At 40.4% G+C, this 17,458-nt stretch overlaps 1 protein-coding gene across 2 annotated transcripts in view; it reads left to right on the top strand.

Annotated features, from left to right (window-relative positions):
- PTPN11 (protein tyrosine phosphatase non-receptor type 11) overlaps positions 1-17,458 on the top strand; it is a 30,630-nt gene that overhangs the window by 5,488 nt on the left and 7,684 nt on the right. Inside the window, exons 3-14 of one of the 2 annotated variants that reach the window (XM_087754371.1) lie at positions 738-840; positions 948-1,142; positions 2,301-2,493; positions 3,756-3,872; positions 4,399-4,512; positions 9,335-9,431; positions 10,050-10,129; positions 10,256-10,414; positions 13,653-13,784; positions 14,681-14,835; positions 15,421-15,488; positions 16,149-16,300. In XM_087754371.1, the coding sequence (XP_087610497.1) occupies positions 833-840; positions 948-1,142; positions 2,301-2,493; positions 3,756-3,872; positions 4,399-4,512; positions 9,335-9,431; positions 10,050-10,129; positions 10,256-10,414; positions 13,653-13,784; positions 14,681-14,835; positions 15,421-15,488; positions 16,149-16,300 (1,470 nt within the window). In that variant the 5' untranslated portion in view covers positions 738-832. The remainder of the gene's footprint in view (positions 1-737; positions 841-947; positions 1,143-2,300; positions 2,494-3,755; positions 3,873-4,398; positions 4,513-9,334; positions 9,432-10,049; positions 10,130-10,255; positions 10,415-13,652; positions 13,785-14,680; positions 14,836-15,420; positions 15,489-16,148; positions 16,301-17,458) is intronic. The other variant, XM_087754368.1, reaches the window with a different exon arrangement.

Genomic DNA, 17,458 nt, shown 5'->3' with positions numbered 1-17,458 from the left:
ACTTGAGGAAACTATAGGTTGGAGGGATGGTGAATTCTGATTCTGCAGAGAGACAGAAAAAGTTAAGGGGAAGCAGAAGTAGATTCATAATAGCATTACTTTTAGCCCTTTAAAAATCTATTCGATAACCATCTGAAAGTAGCAGAGATGATATGAATTACTGATCAAATGTATGCGAGAAAATGCTATCCGAATTCTCTTCTTACAGGAAAAGACAGCAAGTTTTTAAGGACAACTGTGGTGCTATTTCAGCTTCCAAATTAGGCCTTTTGTGACACTTGTCCCCGACACTGTGTGTGTAGTGGTAGGGATGGGGAAAGGACGGCAAGTGGAAGTAAATAAAGGAAAAGGGAAAAGTGGGATTGGTGATAAGAATAATGCTGCTTGGATACCTTTGAGATAATGGGCGTTGTTGAACAGAAGGGGACTCTTTCAGAGAGCTGTTCTTCGTTAATACTAGAGACTGTGGGAGCAAATGATTTACATCAGGCAAAGGCAACTGTTTACTGAAGGAGAGATCTTAGCAGTTAGTGTGAGATTCTAGGGAAAGCAGCAAACAAGCTCCGATGGGTGTCTTGAGAATGATGAATTCTTCTCTCCTCACCCCTCTACCCCTTGTGCTAGGGTGTGCAATTCTTAGGGGTGTGAGGGATTTCTACTGGAGATCGTGAGGCTTCAAGGATTCCTTTGTTATGGAATTAAGTTTTTTTTTCCTGTTCTTCCTGACTGTTGGACAGCCACTTCCCCTTCTTGCAAGCCACTGAAACGTGGCTGAAGCACACTTCAGAGGTGCACTAGCTTAGCTATTCTGCAATATTTCAGTTGGAAAGTGATGCAAAAGTAAGTATGGATTTCTCTAACTCAGACAACAGAACACTAAATATAAAAGTGACTGGAAATCAGCTGACTTATGTGGTTTTTTTTTTTTCCTTTGTTTCAAATCTTAGACGAACTGGAGCTGTAACCCACATCAAGATCCAGAACACAGGAGACTACTATGACCTCTATGGAGGAGAGAAGTTTGCTACGTTGGCTGAGTTAGTCCAGTATTACATGGAACATCATGGACAGCTCAAGGAAAAGAATGGAGATGTTATAGAGTTGAAATATCCACTGAACTGTGCTGATCCTACATCTGAAAGGTCAGAGAAATAGTGGTGAAAACCTCAGTGTCTGTGCACTTCTTGATAAATGCATGTTTTATCCCTATTAACACTCCAGTCAGCTTCCATTTGATGAGACGGTGGCCATTATCTTGTACTGAAAGTGCTCCCGCTCATTCCAGTGAGGTTACTTGCAAAGTAGCCTAATAAACATGATTAAAGGTAAAACAATCTAAGCCCCAGAACCTATTTGCTTCAGCATTCTTCCTGGTGTGATACAATACTAAAAAAGAGGGCATAGTTCCCTTTATTTTTACTGGGAGAATGTTTTATCACAGAAGTTCTCCTAAAGCTTGCTGAAGCTGTTATTACCGCAAGGAATTCCCGGGTATATTTCTGGGCATAACTTTATACATTTTTTCCAGCAGTGGGCCTGTGTATGAGAAAGTGAATGACGTGCAAATCCTCGAATTGCTCAAACTCATGTTTTTGGGAGCATGGCTAATAAGGAGAATCTGAGACTTTAGACATGACACATACTAAGGAAGTATGTGTATGTCAGAAATAAACCTCTGTGACCAGTAGATATTAGTTTATTATCAGAAGTGAAAAAACAAGGAAAAATATTAGAACGAGTTCTCTCACTCCTCAGAATGGCTTGTATTTAACAGTAGTAGGGAAGATTATTGCCTTTTTGGCCATGTTTCTTGAAGAAATGGGATTGATGTGATTATCCTGTCCACTTCCTAATGTGAGGGAAGGGTGAGGTCTCAAAGATGCTAAGTTCCCACAGGTTTATCAGGAAAGTGCATCATGAAGGAAATAAAAGAACAAATGCCTTGACTGAGGAAAAGGTTGCAGCGTAAGCTCATGTTTATTGGACACCAGGGAATCCATTTGGACTTTGTAAAGGAGCCAAATCAAAGCTTCATTTGAAGCTTCGTGAAATGCAAATTTCAGTGGTTATGGAAGTGCTTGCTTTGAAGTGTCTCTGTAATCACTCATGTGTATGTACATGTACACTTCCAAGGCTTGTTTTGGCTTTTATTTTTATAAACTGAGGCTTTCTGTAGACCTGGACGTTGTTCTTCAGTATACATAAGCGTTTTACTTTATAATAAATAATTAGAACAAGCGGATTCAGCCATGGCTGGAATGACAAGTAGGGTACCTGTCTATATCTTACTTTATTTAAAGGTGGTTTCATGGGCATCTCTCTGGAAGAGAAGCTGAAAAACTATTAACAGAAAAAGGAAAACATGGAAGCTTTCTTGTGCGTGAGAGTCAAAGCCACCCTGGGGACTTTGTTCTTTCTGTCCGGACAGGAGATGATAAAGGAGAGAGTAATGATGGGAAATCTAAAGTGACACATGTCATGATTCACTGCCAGGTATGATGAAGCACGAGCTGCTGTAACAGGGCTACTTCCATGGGCGGTGGGTTTATTCTAACAGGAGGGCCATCTTGCACTTCGCGACAGAGCGCTAAATGCGTTTCCCCTTTCCCTGTGGGACTCTATGTGCTATATATCATCTGTTTGATCAAATTGACTAATTTGATAGCATCAAAATTCTATTAGTGTTTTATTTTTTTTTGACTGCTTGCCTGACTGAATCATGTCATACTATACTATGCTGTCAAGTACCTTCTAATAGATTTGCTTTTGATTGCATCAGAAGTCTGTCTCAGATCCTCTGCTGATGGGGCCTTTCACGTTCATGAATCTTCTTAAGTGAGTTGCAGTCTCCTGGATAAGTTATGTAAAAATACGAGTAATTGGACAAATAGAGATCCATCAGAGTATATCTGTTTCTCCCCTGTCAGTTTATAAAGTTGGACCTGATAGACGATCAACTTTCTGTGAAAATTTTGAGTATTGAATCCAAGGAACGGTTTTAAATCTAAAGCTTGAATTTAATATAGGGTAGTTCTTCTCTGAAGTATTATTAAATTATAGTATTTTGATATTTTCATATATGCCCATGAGTTGCTATTTTAAAAAAAAAATTACAGATTTTATCATTTTCTTTTTCTTCTGTTATCCTAAAAGACAGTCCAGCATCTTAATTGTTTAAAAACAACTAAAATGCGATAACAGAAATAGTTTGGAGATAGAAATGGCCTACCAAGACTGTGAAAGCTAAATTACCAGATTTCTTTTTTCTTTTTTTTTGAGAAAACCTCTTTGATTTGCAGTTAACTACAAGTAATATTTATGACATTGAGGAAAATTACTTAGCATTGCTTTCTTAAAATAGGGATGGTGGCAGTCAATACCAGCCTTTCGGGACCCAATGATACTCTCTTAGGAATCGGAATTGATTTCCAAGGCTGTCTCCTGGATTCTAATTGTGTAGCTCAGGTAGCCTGCTTGAGCTGACTGAACCTCAGTTCAGAAGGAATCAGCTGTCCTGAAAAGGCAGATAAAATGATTTTCAATTAGATGACGAAAAGGATAATGTCCTCCATAGTGTGTGTGTGTGTGTTTGTTTTTATTAAGATTCTACCATCCCTTAGCAGAAGGATTTTACTAGATTCTTCTACATATGGTTTTAAAGAGAATTTCTCGTATGTTGCATAGCCTAAAGATGATATTAGAGTAGACTTCATCATATGAAGTGCATTTATTTTGATGAGCATCTCTCTTTCAAGGATCTGAAATACGATGTCGGTGGAGGGGAGAAATTTGACTCTCTGACAGATCTAGTGGAACATTACAAGAAGAACCCTATGGTAGAAACTTTGGGCACAGTACTGCAACTCAAGCAGGTGAGTGAATGGAGAAGACACCACTAAGCTTTGTTACCTTCAGCATATATTGTTGAAGTGCAGGCTTTTCCATGTGTTCTGTGAGACATCATTTTTTTTTTTCTTTCCTAATGCAAAAATGAAGAATTAAACTTTGTGAAACAGGATGACGAAGTCAGTCATTTAAACGGGAACAATTTTTTTATATGCTTGTGAAGGATAGATTCTTGTGTCTCTGATGCATGCAGAACTTCTTGTGGTTTCATTGTGGTCCATAGGGATTGCAGGACTAGTCCAGAAATGGGACAACTTAATGTATTGAAGAACAACCGTGAGACTTTATCTAAAAGCAATTGTTCCCTGCCCCATTCCTCTCTACTCTCACTGCCCTTCGTTGTATAAATTGTAAAGTTTTGAAGTCCAAGTAGATGCCTGGATCCTAGAATTGCCTATATAAAATATACTTAGTGTAGGGAATTTGTGTTTTAACTGTCTTCTCACAGTTGTCATTTGTTATACCTTTGTTTAATATTTGTATCTTTCTTAGCCTCTGAATACTACCCGTATTAATGCTGCAGAGATTGAAAGCAGAGTGCGAGAGCTAAGCAAGCTAGCAGAGACTACAGATAAAGTCAAGCAGGGCTTCTGGGAAGAATTTGAGGTACTTCATTACATTCCAAGTGTTACGGTATTAAATCTCTACTAAAAAGTTAGGTTTGTTACTGCCTTCCTGGCATTTTCTCATCTCCCCCTCTGTCGCTTCAGATCCCTGTTCTTGCTCCCATCTCCTGTGTCAGGTACAGCATGAGTTAAAATTTTACCAGTTCCACTCTTGTGTCTGCTAGTAAAATGATTGAAATATTTGCCTTTTTTCCTGATTCTGAGAGCTAATTATGTTTTTCAGGGCTATTCATTCAGTACCTAGCACAATTCCTCCTGAATATCCACCCCAGCCTTATGTACAACTGTATCTGGCCCACCAGGACAATTAATCAGGTTCATTCCTGTGTTCCTTTTCTTCATGTGGACAGGAAGAGGTCTGTAGGCCGGATTAACATTTCTGGAGACAAAGGACTAATTCTTAGCATATGTTACTCTTGGTGACCCGAGTACTAGTGCAGTAGCCGTATCTGATGCAGTTGGAATATGTCAGATGTATTGTGCATATGAAGCGGATTGCACCGTGCTGTCTGTTGCATGCCTCAGTGCAGAGGATGTTTCGGTTTGCGCTCTGCTGTGTTTGGGAGGTTGGGTACTGTTGCTTTAAGGAAACCTCAGTCTGATTTCTTGGTCAATATATGCTCTTGCCCTTGAGTTTGTGGCTTTTTGATAGCTGTTTTTGGGGACCTTAAAACTACTGTGGAGCAGTAGCGGTAGCACACTCTGAGATGAAGCAACATTGGTTATAGGTATTCCTTGGACTCCTGGAGATTTATTTTTGTTTTGTTTGGGTGTTTCATTTCTGCCTGCAGCCAAAATTCTATTTTCCTCCCAGAAAGTAGCATTGCCTTTCCTTCTGTCTTACCTGCGCACCTCGTGTGTGTGTGTAACATAGCTGTGCCGGCCCAGCTCTCCCCTTCTTTGAAGCCCTAAAGATTTCAGGGAGCTACTTATGTTTGAAAGAAAATACAGCTGAAACTGCTGATTTTTCAAGCAGAGGAGATTAAGTATGAGCATTAACCAACACATTCCAAACTACTTGAGTCTAGCTTGGGTCCTAACGCATCTGACAACTGGAGTCACTTAACAGCTGCATGCACGTGATGGTCATAGCCAAAAGCTTTAGAAGTGTCTTAAATATAATGGACTGGTTTATACCACACACATGTAAGAAAACCACAGTGGAGTCTGGAACTCCACCAGCAGATGGCAACAGGAAACTGGAAAGTCCTGAGCTGTGGCAGAGAGGCTGGTTTTGGCTGTGTAATGCTATTTTGAGAAACTTCTTGAATAGTGATGGATTTGCAAAGCAACGATTCTTGAAGAAATTTTTTTGATCAGACATATTCATTAGCTGAACGTACTGTCTAATCTGCTCTGAGATTGTTGTCAGGAGGAGAAAAATAAATCCATGAAAAGCAAAAGAGTCTTAGCAAAGAGTTAACACATTTCACTATGAATGTCGGTGGAATATAAGAAGGTGAGATCATGACAGTGGGGAGATCATAAAATGAGGATTAAGCTTTCTCCTCTCCCTTCCCCTGTGCCCAGTGCGGGGGGACAGTCCTTGACCCAGGACTGCTGAATGGTCAGAATCCCACCTGGAGCGGGGAGCAAGCCAGCAGAGGTTGCTCTGGCTGTTGCTGAGGACTTGAGGCTCTGCTTTACCCTAACGGTAGAGTGGTGGATCCCCTGGGGAGCAGTTTTCATCTATTGCTTGTGAACTTTGCCTGGAGGTAAACTGGCCTCAACCTTTGAATTGCTTCTCTTGCAGAGTTCAACACGTGAACTTTGATACGGAGCCTGAAGAGCCAGGCAGTTCAGCCACACCTGCTGTAGTGGCTAAAACTTGCATCTGGGAATTAAGTGCTTTTTGCAAAGACTGATTAGTGGTGTGCTTTGTCATATCATGACACAGTCGTGTAGATGGTGCCTGTGATCACTGTGTGGTTTAGCCTGAACATACATTTGCAAGTTAGCCAAGCAAAGGGTGTCTGATGGCTTCCCTGGAGGCTCCAAGCATACCTTACTCTTATTCAGAGGGCATAAAAAGGAAAAAGTGTGTGCTGTTGGCTTGCCCTCCTTGTAATTGGTGCTGGCTTACTAGAAGCTATGTGAATCAATGTTTGTTTGCTTTTCTTTTTCTGGAGGGAAGCACTCTTGTGCGGTGCCTTTAGGAATGGATTGTTGATTTGTGAAAATGATGGAACTATTACTTGACACTTACGACTTCTTTTCTGACCTCTGGTCTTTATTGAATAAATTTGTCTTGTAATGGATTTATCAGTTGGTCCTTAGAAGGAAAGTCTTTGCCTGTCTTTTGGCTTTCCTGAAGAGGAGTATTTGCTAGGAAGCCAGAAGTGTTACAGAAAAAGTAAATGTAGGAAATGATTTTACCTGTGAGATGTTCAACTTTTCTTTCCCCTTCACTGCTGTTAGTGAGGTCAGCACTAAACCTTATTTTTTTTTTCCCCACTGTGTTTTTGGAAATGAAGCAATCTCATAGCAGTTTCGGTGTCATGCTTTTTCATTCACCTCAGGTAAGCTATAGCTGTCAGCCTTGGTGGCAGGGGGGCAAACTCCAGGTTGTCCATGGATCTCTGCCTGTGCTGTTTATGATTTGGCAGTCCAGATGGTGGTTATAAATTACTTGTCTTCAGGCATATTTAAGAACGTACCTCTTGTCCCGTGAACCGCTAGGCAGAAATGTTGACAGTCCTTGTAATGTTTTTGCTTCTGAAAAATGGCTGTTTGGTGAGCTTAATGCTTGGATGCTGCAGTGAAATTGAGGACTATGTTTCAGATTTATTGTTGCATTGTGTACATCTCTTAATGGGCTTGTTAGAAGTCGTGGCTGCTCACGGATCTCTCCTCAGGGATGCTCAAAGCAATAATAATTAACTGTACGAAGTGAAGATGTGTTTGAAGCTATGGTTTCCCCACTCCTAATTGCTTCCATTTTTTAACCTGCTAGCAAAGTTTAGCTTTCGGTTCTTTTGCTTGGCGTTTCACTTGGCTGAGACTCAAAAGTGTTAATATTATATAAAGGTGCTCTGTGATAATGGCACTTGAAAGACCCTTGTAGTGTGGCAAGAGGTGAGCTTACTGCAAAGTGCCGTTTCACCCATCGCTAGTAGTAGGAAGCAATGCCTTACGGGGATATGTTTTCTTTTGCTTCACAAGCATGAAGCCTCGCAGCTCTCCTATATTGCTTTCTTTCTGTGGTTTCCCTGTCTTTAGGACAAGCCTAATTATCTAAGGTCACTAAGTGAGGTAGTAACAGAGGTTGAAATAGAAGTGAGGAAATGTGCCTGACATGCCCAAGCTTTAAAGTAAAAGCAATCTCTGCAAGAGTATTAAGAGTGGTAATAACAAGGGGAGCAGCTTCCAAAGCCTGAGTGTTCCTTTTAGTCAGGCCAGTACTGCTTTTGGGATTAAAACCTGGAGCAAAGACATCGAGCTTCTGGTCCCTCCAGCTTCATTGCAAGTAGGGGATTTGCTACTAAGCAACACGGCTGTGAAGTATGGAATTGCTGTTGCCCCTGTCGTATTAATGGTGAACCAGGCACTGAGAAATTAGCTCCTGGCCAACGAGAGAAATCTCCATGCAGATTTGTTGTTTCTGCACTGGAATGATTTATGGATAACCCTGTTTGTGGTTATCTAATGCACCCCCCTCCTCCCCCAACAGGGTAATATGAGAAAGTCTGGGCAAAATTTTGTACCGGTTTAGTGAAATGGCCTTATGTTGGTAGAAGAGAATAATTAGAGCACTTAAAGTCCTACATGACTGGGGTGGTGGGTCGTGCGTTGGCATTTTACCTGTCTCATCCATACCTTTGAAAATACTGTAGCATTCCCATGTGGACTTCTCTTCTGGGGGAATAGACAAGAATATCTTCCTAATACTCTGCTTCTAACTGCTGAAGGACTTTTCACTGTGCTTGATATTTAAATACAGTTGCTTGTGTTGATGTGCTTTGTTGGGTTTTCCGTATGCTCCTTCCTCCTCTTTGGCTGTCTAGAGTTGGTCTGGCTGCAGCTTGCAAGGATCTGCTCTTGTGGCCTTGCTGTAACACAGCCTTCGTAATCTCAGGGACTTGTTTTGGGGGCTTTCCAGCAGTGTTACTACAGACTGTAGCTGAAGGAGCGGAAGAAGGCTGCTAAGGCCTGGAGGAATCCAGTACAGCTCAGGTAGAGAAGCACTGGATCACAAAGTGCCTTACTCCTCTGCAGGCTGGCAATGTTTTGAATGCATTAGTTACTAATCTTTATCAGTACTAAAGCTCCTAACTTCTATGCTTGGTTAGAAAGACCTAGTGATAAATAATGTTTATTTGGACCTGCTCTGTGCAATGGCGCTTGTGTTATTTGGTTTATTTTGCCTGCCTTTTAAGATGCCCAGATTTCCACAGACAAAATTTTTGTTCTGGTCCTTTGTAACCAGTTCTGTTTTCCTTGCGCAGTGTTCTACAGCTAAAAGCTTTAAGGGACCAACTTGGGTCTGCTTGGTCAGAACAGTATCATGAGGGACTTGCTGGTTGTAGTTTGTGGTTTAAAGAAGCTTTGAATTCATAGGTGTTTATAATTATCAGGTGAAAAATAGATTGCCTTGTCACTCGTGCTCCTGTGTTTCTTATGTACCTTGGAAGCAATGTTGTACTAAGTCTGAATGGGGAAATCCAGTACCTCTCTCTCTTTCTCTGACCATCTGGCATTATAATCAAATATTATCATTTTTGTGAGAAAGGTTCGCTATAATGACGGTGAAACAGTCCATACTGCTTTTATTAAAACCAGTTATTTGTGCTGTTTTCATTTAGACTTTACAGCAGCAGGAATGCAAACTTCTCTATAGTCGTAAAGAAGGTCAGCGTCAGGAAAACAAAAACAAAAATAGATACAAAAACATTTTACCCTGTAAGTATTGATTTCTTTCATTATAATGTAAGCTTCCTACTTTCCTATGCTTTATTTTCTTAACTCATAAATACAGGGTTAATTAATCACCACTGTGCTTTTTCTTCTCTTCAGTGATAATTTCCCCTCTTATGTTGTCAGTGTTAGCCCATGCAATTTCCAATTTGTCTTCAAACATTTGCACTTTGTAGATACTAATATTTTGATTCCCAAATACTGTTTTTATCTTCAGCTTTCATTTAAAAGCATCACATCCCTAAACTGTTACTCAGCAAACTGGAATGCTTAAATTTAAGAGGATTAATTTGTGGTACAGAACTGCATGGTGCAAATCCAGCGGCCATTTGCCTTGACTTAGTGCTTGACTGTCCGTGTACTCATGAGTTCCTAGGGTTCACGAACACTTACTTTGATCTAGCTTGTTATGAATTGGCCGCTTGTTTTAAGAAACGGCAAAAGAGGAAAGGTTGAATATTCTAGCCGCTAACTTAGTGACTTTGATAACTTAATAACTTCTGGTAGCAGTAAGAAATGTACCTGTCTGTGGGATGTTTAAAAATAGCTGTGTGTTCACAACTGTGAGATGCAAGTGCTTAACGTACATATATATTCTTCCAGTTGATCATACCAGAGTTGTTCTACATGATGGTGATCCAAATGAACCTGTTTCAGACTATATCAATGCTAATATTATTATGGTAAGTACACTTCTACCTACAGGAATCTTGTTGGCACAGCCCATGTCTACTCTTTAACGTACTCACCTAAATCCAAGTTAGTCTTGTAACCATTTTTCACCATTTGTTAAATTGTTTTTTCTCTAGCCTGAGTTTGAAACCAAGTGCAACAACTCAAAGCCAAAAAAAAGCTACATTGCTACTCAAGGTTGCCTACAGAATACGGTGAATGATTTTTGGAGGATGGTGTTCCAGGAGAATTCTCGAGTTATTGTTATGACAACAAAAGAAGTTGAAAGAGGAAAGGTAAAAACAGACTCTGAAACTGCCCTTAGGAAAGGTCGTGGCACTTGAATGTAAGCAAGGACTAAACTGACTTGGTTATATTGATTTATATGCTGAAATCCGGTGTGCCACCACTGTTTCTGGAGACCTGGAAGGTGCTGAGTGTCCTTTTTTGTTGGTGCCTGTGGGAATTGAGGGTACACTCCTGTCATATCATCAGGCCTCCCTTTTTTAAGGGTTGACTGTTTAAATTTTAGCTACTGAATGTGAATCTATGTATTTTAAAGTTATTCAGGGAATGAGGCACTGGAATGCAACATGTAGCCAAACCAGCATTCTGCGTACTTGAAGGGGTAAAATCCCTGTTCCTGTAACAAAAGTATTGCCATTTATTTTAGCTTACCAAGTTTGTATAGACTTTAATAGAAAAGCAGAATTGTGGGACTTTATAAGAATGAATTTAGATAATATTGCTTCTTACCTAAAAACTACAATATAATGTGGAAGTTATTGCCCCAGGTTCACCGCATTCAAGTCACGTTTGCTGGACTCTACTAGAATGTTGTTCTCTCTTCTGGGTTTACTTTCTGTGCTTGAATTTGATAACATTCTTATTACATGCTGAGCTAGCGATTACAACTGGAACTGTACCTGGTTAGGAATCCCTCAACCAGGCGTGATTTAGCACTTTTGTTCCTAAAGTCAGGTCCTTTGCCTGCCCTGTTCTGCGTAAAGACAGCTGCCTGTTCAGCCTCAGGAATCTGCGAGCCCCTTGTGAACTGCTCTGGCAGTATTTAATGCTCTGAAAGAGGAAATTTTCCTGCAGTGGAGTATCCCAAGAACCTCCATTTTCCCTTTAAAGTGCAGAGATCTTGTCTTATTCGCTGTCTTCGGGCAAATCTGAGGCTATTACTTTGTTTCTGGGTTCTAATGACATATGGCAGGAAAGAATAGGAAATAGTTGAATACTGATATTCTGGCAACAGTCACGTACCGCTTCCTGTGTATAGTGTAGTTTTATCTTTGGAATGTGTTGCTTCTGATCTTTTTTCTGTTTGGTAAAGAGTTTCTGTTCTCTTTTTATTTTTTTTTTTAAAGTTTCTCTGCTTTTTCCACGTACCGTTGTCTACCTTTTTCAGTAATGCGAGGATCTGTTTCTGAATGGAAAGCTATTGTTAGATGAGCGTCACTTTTGAAAAAAAAATTGAAGTATAGCTAATGTTTTTCTATGGGTGACTGGTAATTGTGGGGGTTCCTTATCACTGCCACAAAAAAAAGAGGCTTTGTGTATATGCACTGAAGACAAATAGCAGTAGACTTTATGGGCTTATCTTCCTAATCTAGGTATCAAAGCTGCCATTAGTGGTGTTTTTAAAAACCATTAGATGCTGTCTTGTGGATTTATTTTTTTTTTTTTTAGGCTTTGTAAACTTTTGCCCATTCATCGCCTTTATAAAGGGGCATGATTTGTGTTTCCTTCCTGAGAATGAACTGAAGGAGGGAGAAGCTACCCCTTTCCAGTGACCTCCCTCTTAGATCTTTCTCTTGGAAGAAGAGAAATAAATTACAGGGTTGCTTTGGAAGAATTGACTTGAATACACCTAATACCCTTTCTTTCTTTTTTTTTTTTTTTTTTTTTTTTTTTGACGACCTACAGAATGGCCTGTGTTCCTCTGCAGTTTCTCCATGATTCTTTCCAAGTTTTGCTAAGCCTGTTTTCTATGCCCCAGCTGTATAAAACATTAAAATGTTTGATTACTTAATCAGTGCTGGATGCATTGATTTTTTTTTTTTTTCTTTCTTCTTTTTTTTCTTGATGCCTATTTCACTTCTTCCAGAATTGCAAATAACAGTCCTGATATAAAAGCTTTTTTATCTCAGGCCAAGGTGCTTTCAGATCTGCAGGAAGGAGAGAAACCTCTACATCAGAGATGACTTCAAGAGCATGTTGCCTAAGGAAGTGAGGAACTTTGAAACATCTCAGATCCGCACAGAGTTCTGAATATGCTTTAGAGTGCACTGTAGAAGCAGTAATAAGAATACTTACAAATTAAAATAGTGGTGTTTTGGAGGCAGTCCACTGAGCTGATAATACATGCATCCCCTCTGTCAGACTAAAGCTTGTTTTAACATCGTGTGTTACTGTTCAGACTTGCTGTACCAGCTGCTCTTGTGTTCAGAGTGCTGTGTTGAAACTGCAAGTTATGTTGGCATACGCTAAGATCAACATCTTTTCTTTAGCTTGTACCTTTTTGGAGACGGCAGGGAAAGAAGGGCAAAAGTAACAGAAAAGCATCTTGTTGCCTAAGTAGGCTGGAACGCACGTGTTCGATCATCTCTTACTGTATCTTGTGTTGGCAGAAGGAACTTTCTTGTTGCTCTGTTTTCTCGTAAATATGCAGTAGTAACTGCACATAGGAAATGTTTCTCTGTAGTACTCGGTGTTTAGTCTGCATTTGCTGTTGCTGGAAGCTGCATCTATGTACCCACTATAATATCTCATTTGATACTGTGTGGACTTGTATGACGTTCACAGACTAACAGGAGTTCGCTCTTTCCTAAGCTTTTACAGGAACCAAATGCAAGTAGTAATAGGTGAATCAGTTCTTCAGTGGATGGAATATATCCCGGGCCAAAGATAATCTTGAGAGTGAAGCAGCACACCAAAAGCTCTGGATTTCAAAACCTACAGACACAGGAGGCTTCAGTCCCCTGCCATAGGGAGCAGTTCTTTGTTGCTTTGGTGATTGAATTAGAGAGCTATGTTAGTGCTTTCTGCTCCAAGTGATGAAAAAGCAAGCGTCCAAGTTTCATTTCTGCTAAAAATGGCTTATGCCTTTGACTTGTATTTATTTTGCAGGTGGTTGGGTTTTGATTGTAGAATAGCCTGTAAGGGTACAGCATTCCACTGGAAATTCTCAGTATTTTGAAACCCGTAGTTGGGTGGAGATACAAGTAAGAGTATTTTAATCTCCGGGTTCTGAAACTCTCAAGGCAAAGCAGGTACTAAGATGATCACGAAAGCTGTTAAAAGGAGACATTGCCTGTACCTGTTTGTCTGAAGTCATCTGGTGTTTGTTATGGGGAAGAGAAACTTCCCCCTAAAATGTACTTCACCTTGTCAGCTAGCTGTCCAGTTGGCACTAGTAACTGTCCTCTATGTATTCAGAAATGAAAGTTCAGAAATGTGTTTGTTAACCAGTTTACGAACCAGCCTTTCTTCTTACTGATTACTTTTTTTTTTTTTTTTCCCCCCCAGAGTAAGTGTGTCAAGTACTGGCCTGATGAATATTCCCTAAAGGAGTACGGTGTTATGCGTGTTAGGAATGTTAAGGAGAGTGCGGCACACGATTACACACTAAGAGAACTTAAGCTTTCTAAAGTTGGGCAAGTAAGTATGTTAGTAACTCTGTCCTTTTAATTTAGGTTGCAGATCACAAAAAAAAATTGCAGAAATAGACTGTTTCTTTGGAATCAATAAAAGCACTAAGAGATTAATAAATTGAGCCCTGTCTCTTTCTTTGAAGCTCCAAGTTTAGTTCCATACATCTTTCTCTTTGTTCTTGGGATAATTGAAGATTCATGTACCTAAGCACTTTTTGGCAGAAGATGGACATCTGCAGAGCTTTGAGGAACTCTGGAAAGGGACAATGCTTTGAAGTAATCACGCTCAAGTCTAGCTAGGCATTTGCTCCCTTTCACGGAGATGGTTGCACTAGAAGAAAATAGTTGTGTGTGGGTCCAGTATATAGAAAGAACACTTGAGGGAAGGAATACAAAAGATGAGGAAGGAAACAGTTAACTAGTGTGGAAATAGCATTTCCTTCTTAAGGAACAAATTGGATCGGGGTGCAAAACAAATGGTGTAAGAAGCAAATAAGCAGGATGTCTTAGATTGGTATGCCCATGGGATGGAACTGAGTGGGAAGAAGCGTGTAAGGTAAGTGCCACTAGGTGTGAATGATGAGTATGGCAGATGAAGGTCCCTTGCTGTTGGTCACCCTCAGACAGAACTTTGCCATGGCTTCTAAAGGTGAAGATGGAAATGTTCTTGGAAACAACTGCATGAGAAAGAGGGAGCTGAGGAAGCAGGTGGTGTGATTGACTTGTGAGGCCAGGAAGAAGTGTGACTTGCTCCCTCCTTTAAGAGAGTTGGGGTGCCATGGATACTGAGCAGCAGGTTGGATATGCCACCTTCTGATCTGACTCAACTTTGCCACATAAATGCTTTTAGCTGGGTTTTGATCTGAAGGATTTTGTTTTCACATGTTGGCGTTTTCCTTCTAGGGGAACACAGAGAGAACAGTCTGGCAATATCACTTCAGAACTTGGCCTGATCATGGAGTCCCAAGTGACCCTGGTGGTGTACTAGACTTTCTAGAGGAGGTGCATCACAAGCAGGAGAGCATTTCTGATGCAGGACCAGTTGTGGTCCACTGCAGGTACAGTGATGCACTATGCCTCTCTTGGTACTGCTCTCTATGCCTTTGGAGTTCTGTTGGATCCTTTTTTTTTTTTCTCCTTTTTGGCGGGGGGAGCTGAAAACTTTAAAAGATGACAACTTCCCCCTAAGCTGTCTTTTGAGAGTGTGCATGTCTGTATGAATAAAAATTTCTGATGTTGTGTGAGAAGGTGGTGCCAGTCTTGGCTAGATGCATTTCAGATTGCGGGATCATGGGAATTCTAGTGTCCCATCCCACCTCCCGTGAGTGCTCTCTCCTCAGTCTCGGCTTATAAATGAGATACTTTTTATAAGGCAAGGAAACGTTATATTAGACCTTGTAGTTTTTTTCTGATTCAAGGATGTTAATAAACGCTGAGGTACAGAGCGCTGTTACATCTTCTGTCTCTTCCATGTTAAGTTGATTAGGTCTCTAGTTACTTTTGGCTCTGTGGCTTGGTTTGACTCTGGCTATAATTTGGAGATCTAATGTCTATTAATATTGGACTCTTACTTCTGTTAGTGTTTTGGTGTCTGTTCAAAAAGAGCAAAACAATTAACTTTTTTTCCCCTTCTCTTTTTACAGTGCTGGGATTGGGCGAACAGGAACTTTCATTGTGATTGATATTCTTATTGACATAATCAGAGAAAAAGGTAGGTTCCCCCCCGCCTTTATTTTCCTGTGGGACATTGACAGATACATCGCAGTAAAACAGGAGTGTTGATGGAATAGAGGATTCTAGTGATGCTACAAAGTAGACGTGTGTGTTTGGCATAGAAAGGACTTGCTTATTCCTCTTGACTTAGCTGGAATCAAAGTGCTGAAACCCTGCTCCAGTTCAGTGTAATGAAAACTTTCAGCTGAGGATCAGCCAGGAGTCTGATTATGTTTTTCTTCTTATTATTTTTATTATTTATTTTTCTTCTAAGGTCATTCATGAGTGTGTGGCTGTCAATGTACTCATGCACGCTGAATTTGAGTAACTTGTTTTCAGAGAATGGTGTTGTATTTATGTATAAACTGCCATAAACACTAACTCAGCATGTATGTTGAGCTAGGTTGCATTTAAAGTTGTCTTGGAACAGTGTGAAGTGATGCAGTTTTCTCCCCCAGGACAGTTTTCCACGTTATGCTACAGTTCTACAGATCTGTGTATTAGTAGTCAAGGACAAATCCTCTGTGTTAAACGTTAGCAATCTTGCTTATTGCAAGATCATTCAACTATGCTGTGTTCTGCTGGAAGATGAGGCCAATCTTTCCTCCAAAGACAAAGTTTATTTCATTGTTCTTAACATTATAATGATTCTTCCTAGGTGTGGACTGTGATATTGATGTTCCAAAGACCATTCAGATGGTGAGATCACAACGGTCAGGAATGGTTCAGACAGAAGCCCAGTACAGATTTATTTACATGGCAGTACAGCACTACATTGAAACGCTACAGCGCAGAATTGAAGAGGAGCAGGTATATTTGTCCTACAGTATAAAATGTTACACAGGAACGTGTTATCATTGGAACAGGGAGCAGAGTTGCCCGTTTGCTGCCTGTTACTTTTGGAGGCCTGACTGCTGACTGTATAACCAATGCATCGTGAAGAGGCTGGATCTGTAACTTGTTAACCCTGTTCAGAGAAGTTAGCCTATATTTCAATTCATTGTGCTTAATAATTACTTAAACTATTAGGTGGAATTAGAAAACTGTAAAATAGTGTGTTTGGCCACTTGCAGAGGAAGAAAATCATCAGTCTGAGAGGCTTCTCCATATGACTGCAGCTAGTGTTGCTTTACCTTCCATGAAAATGCTTGCATGTATGGGATCCTGTCCCCCAGTCCTTGTACCCCAGATTGCAAATTCCCTTAATATTATCTAGTTTTCTGTGCAAGAAGAATAAAAGATAAGGCTCTGTTAATTAACACAGAACCGTGTGCTCTATTGAGCTTTAGAGAGATTTCCAATCTGTTAACTGTATTTCTGAAGTATGATAATCAAATTCAAATGCTAGTAGCTCTAATATATATTGTGGAGTCTTAAATGACGTGTTTATTAGTAAGAGGTAAGTATATTGGACTGAAAGATTAAAGAATGAGTGTGGTGATCTTGCAGTACAGTATCCAACAAAAAGCAGTCAGAGGAGTGATTTGGTGCGATGAGAAAAGTTTTCGAGTATGTGGTGACAACCACAAGACCTTCACCTCTTTCTTCCTGTTTAAGTACTTCATTGCACTCAAATTTTGTGGGCTTTTACAGAAGGTACCTCGTTTTGTAATAAAGAACTGACATTCTACTTGCTGTTGCTTTCATTCCCTGCTCTAACCTCTGGTCATCTGGGATTTTTATCTCTTTGTTTCAGAATTTCAGTATCTTTCCTTCTGCAGCTGGCTTGCTGCTCAGGAGATAGAACCACACAACCGATCGGGCAGATGTGGGAAGCTGTGTGGTTAGCGCAGTGCCAGGTGTGAGTTGTAATCCCTGTTTAGAGATGGAGTGTGCCAGCTCCGGCTTGGCACTCTTGTGTGGCTTCTGGCTGCTTTGGAGTGCAGCAGAGCTTATTTTATATTTGCCTACATGATGTAGACACGCTGTTCAGCAGAGAGGATAGAGACTTTATTCCTCTCCCCAGGA

This window comes from Nipponia nippon, unplaced genomic scaffold (assembly GCF_047370975.1).
Source record: "Nipponia nippon isolate SJK-2023a ecotype South Korea unplaced genomic scaffold, ASM4737097v1 scaffold_18, whole genome shotgun sequence".
Taxonomy (NCBI): Eukaryota; Metazoa; Chordata; class Aves; order Pelecaniformes; family Threskiornithidae; genus Nipponia; species Nipponia nippon.
Note: the sequence above shows the minus strand (reverse complement) of the source record. Positions and strands in the feature narration are given on the sequence as shown.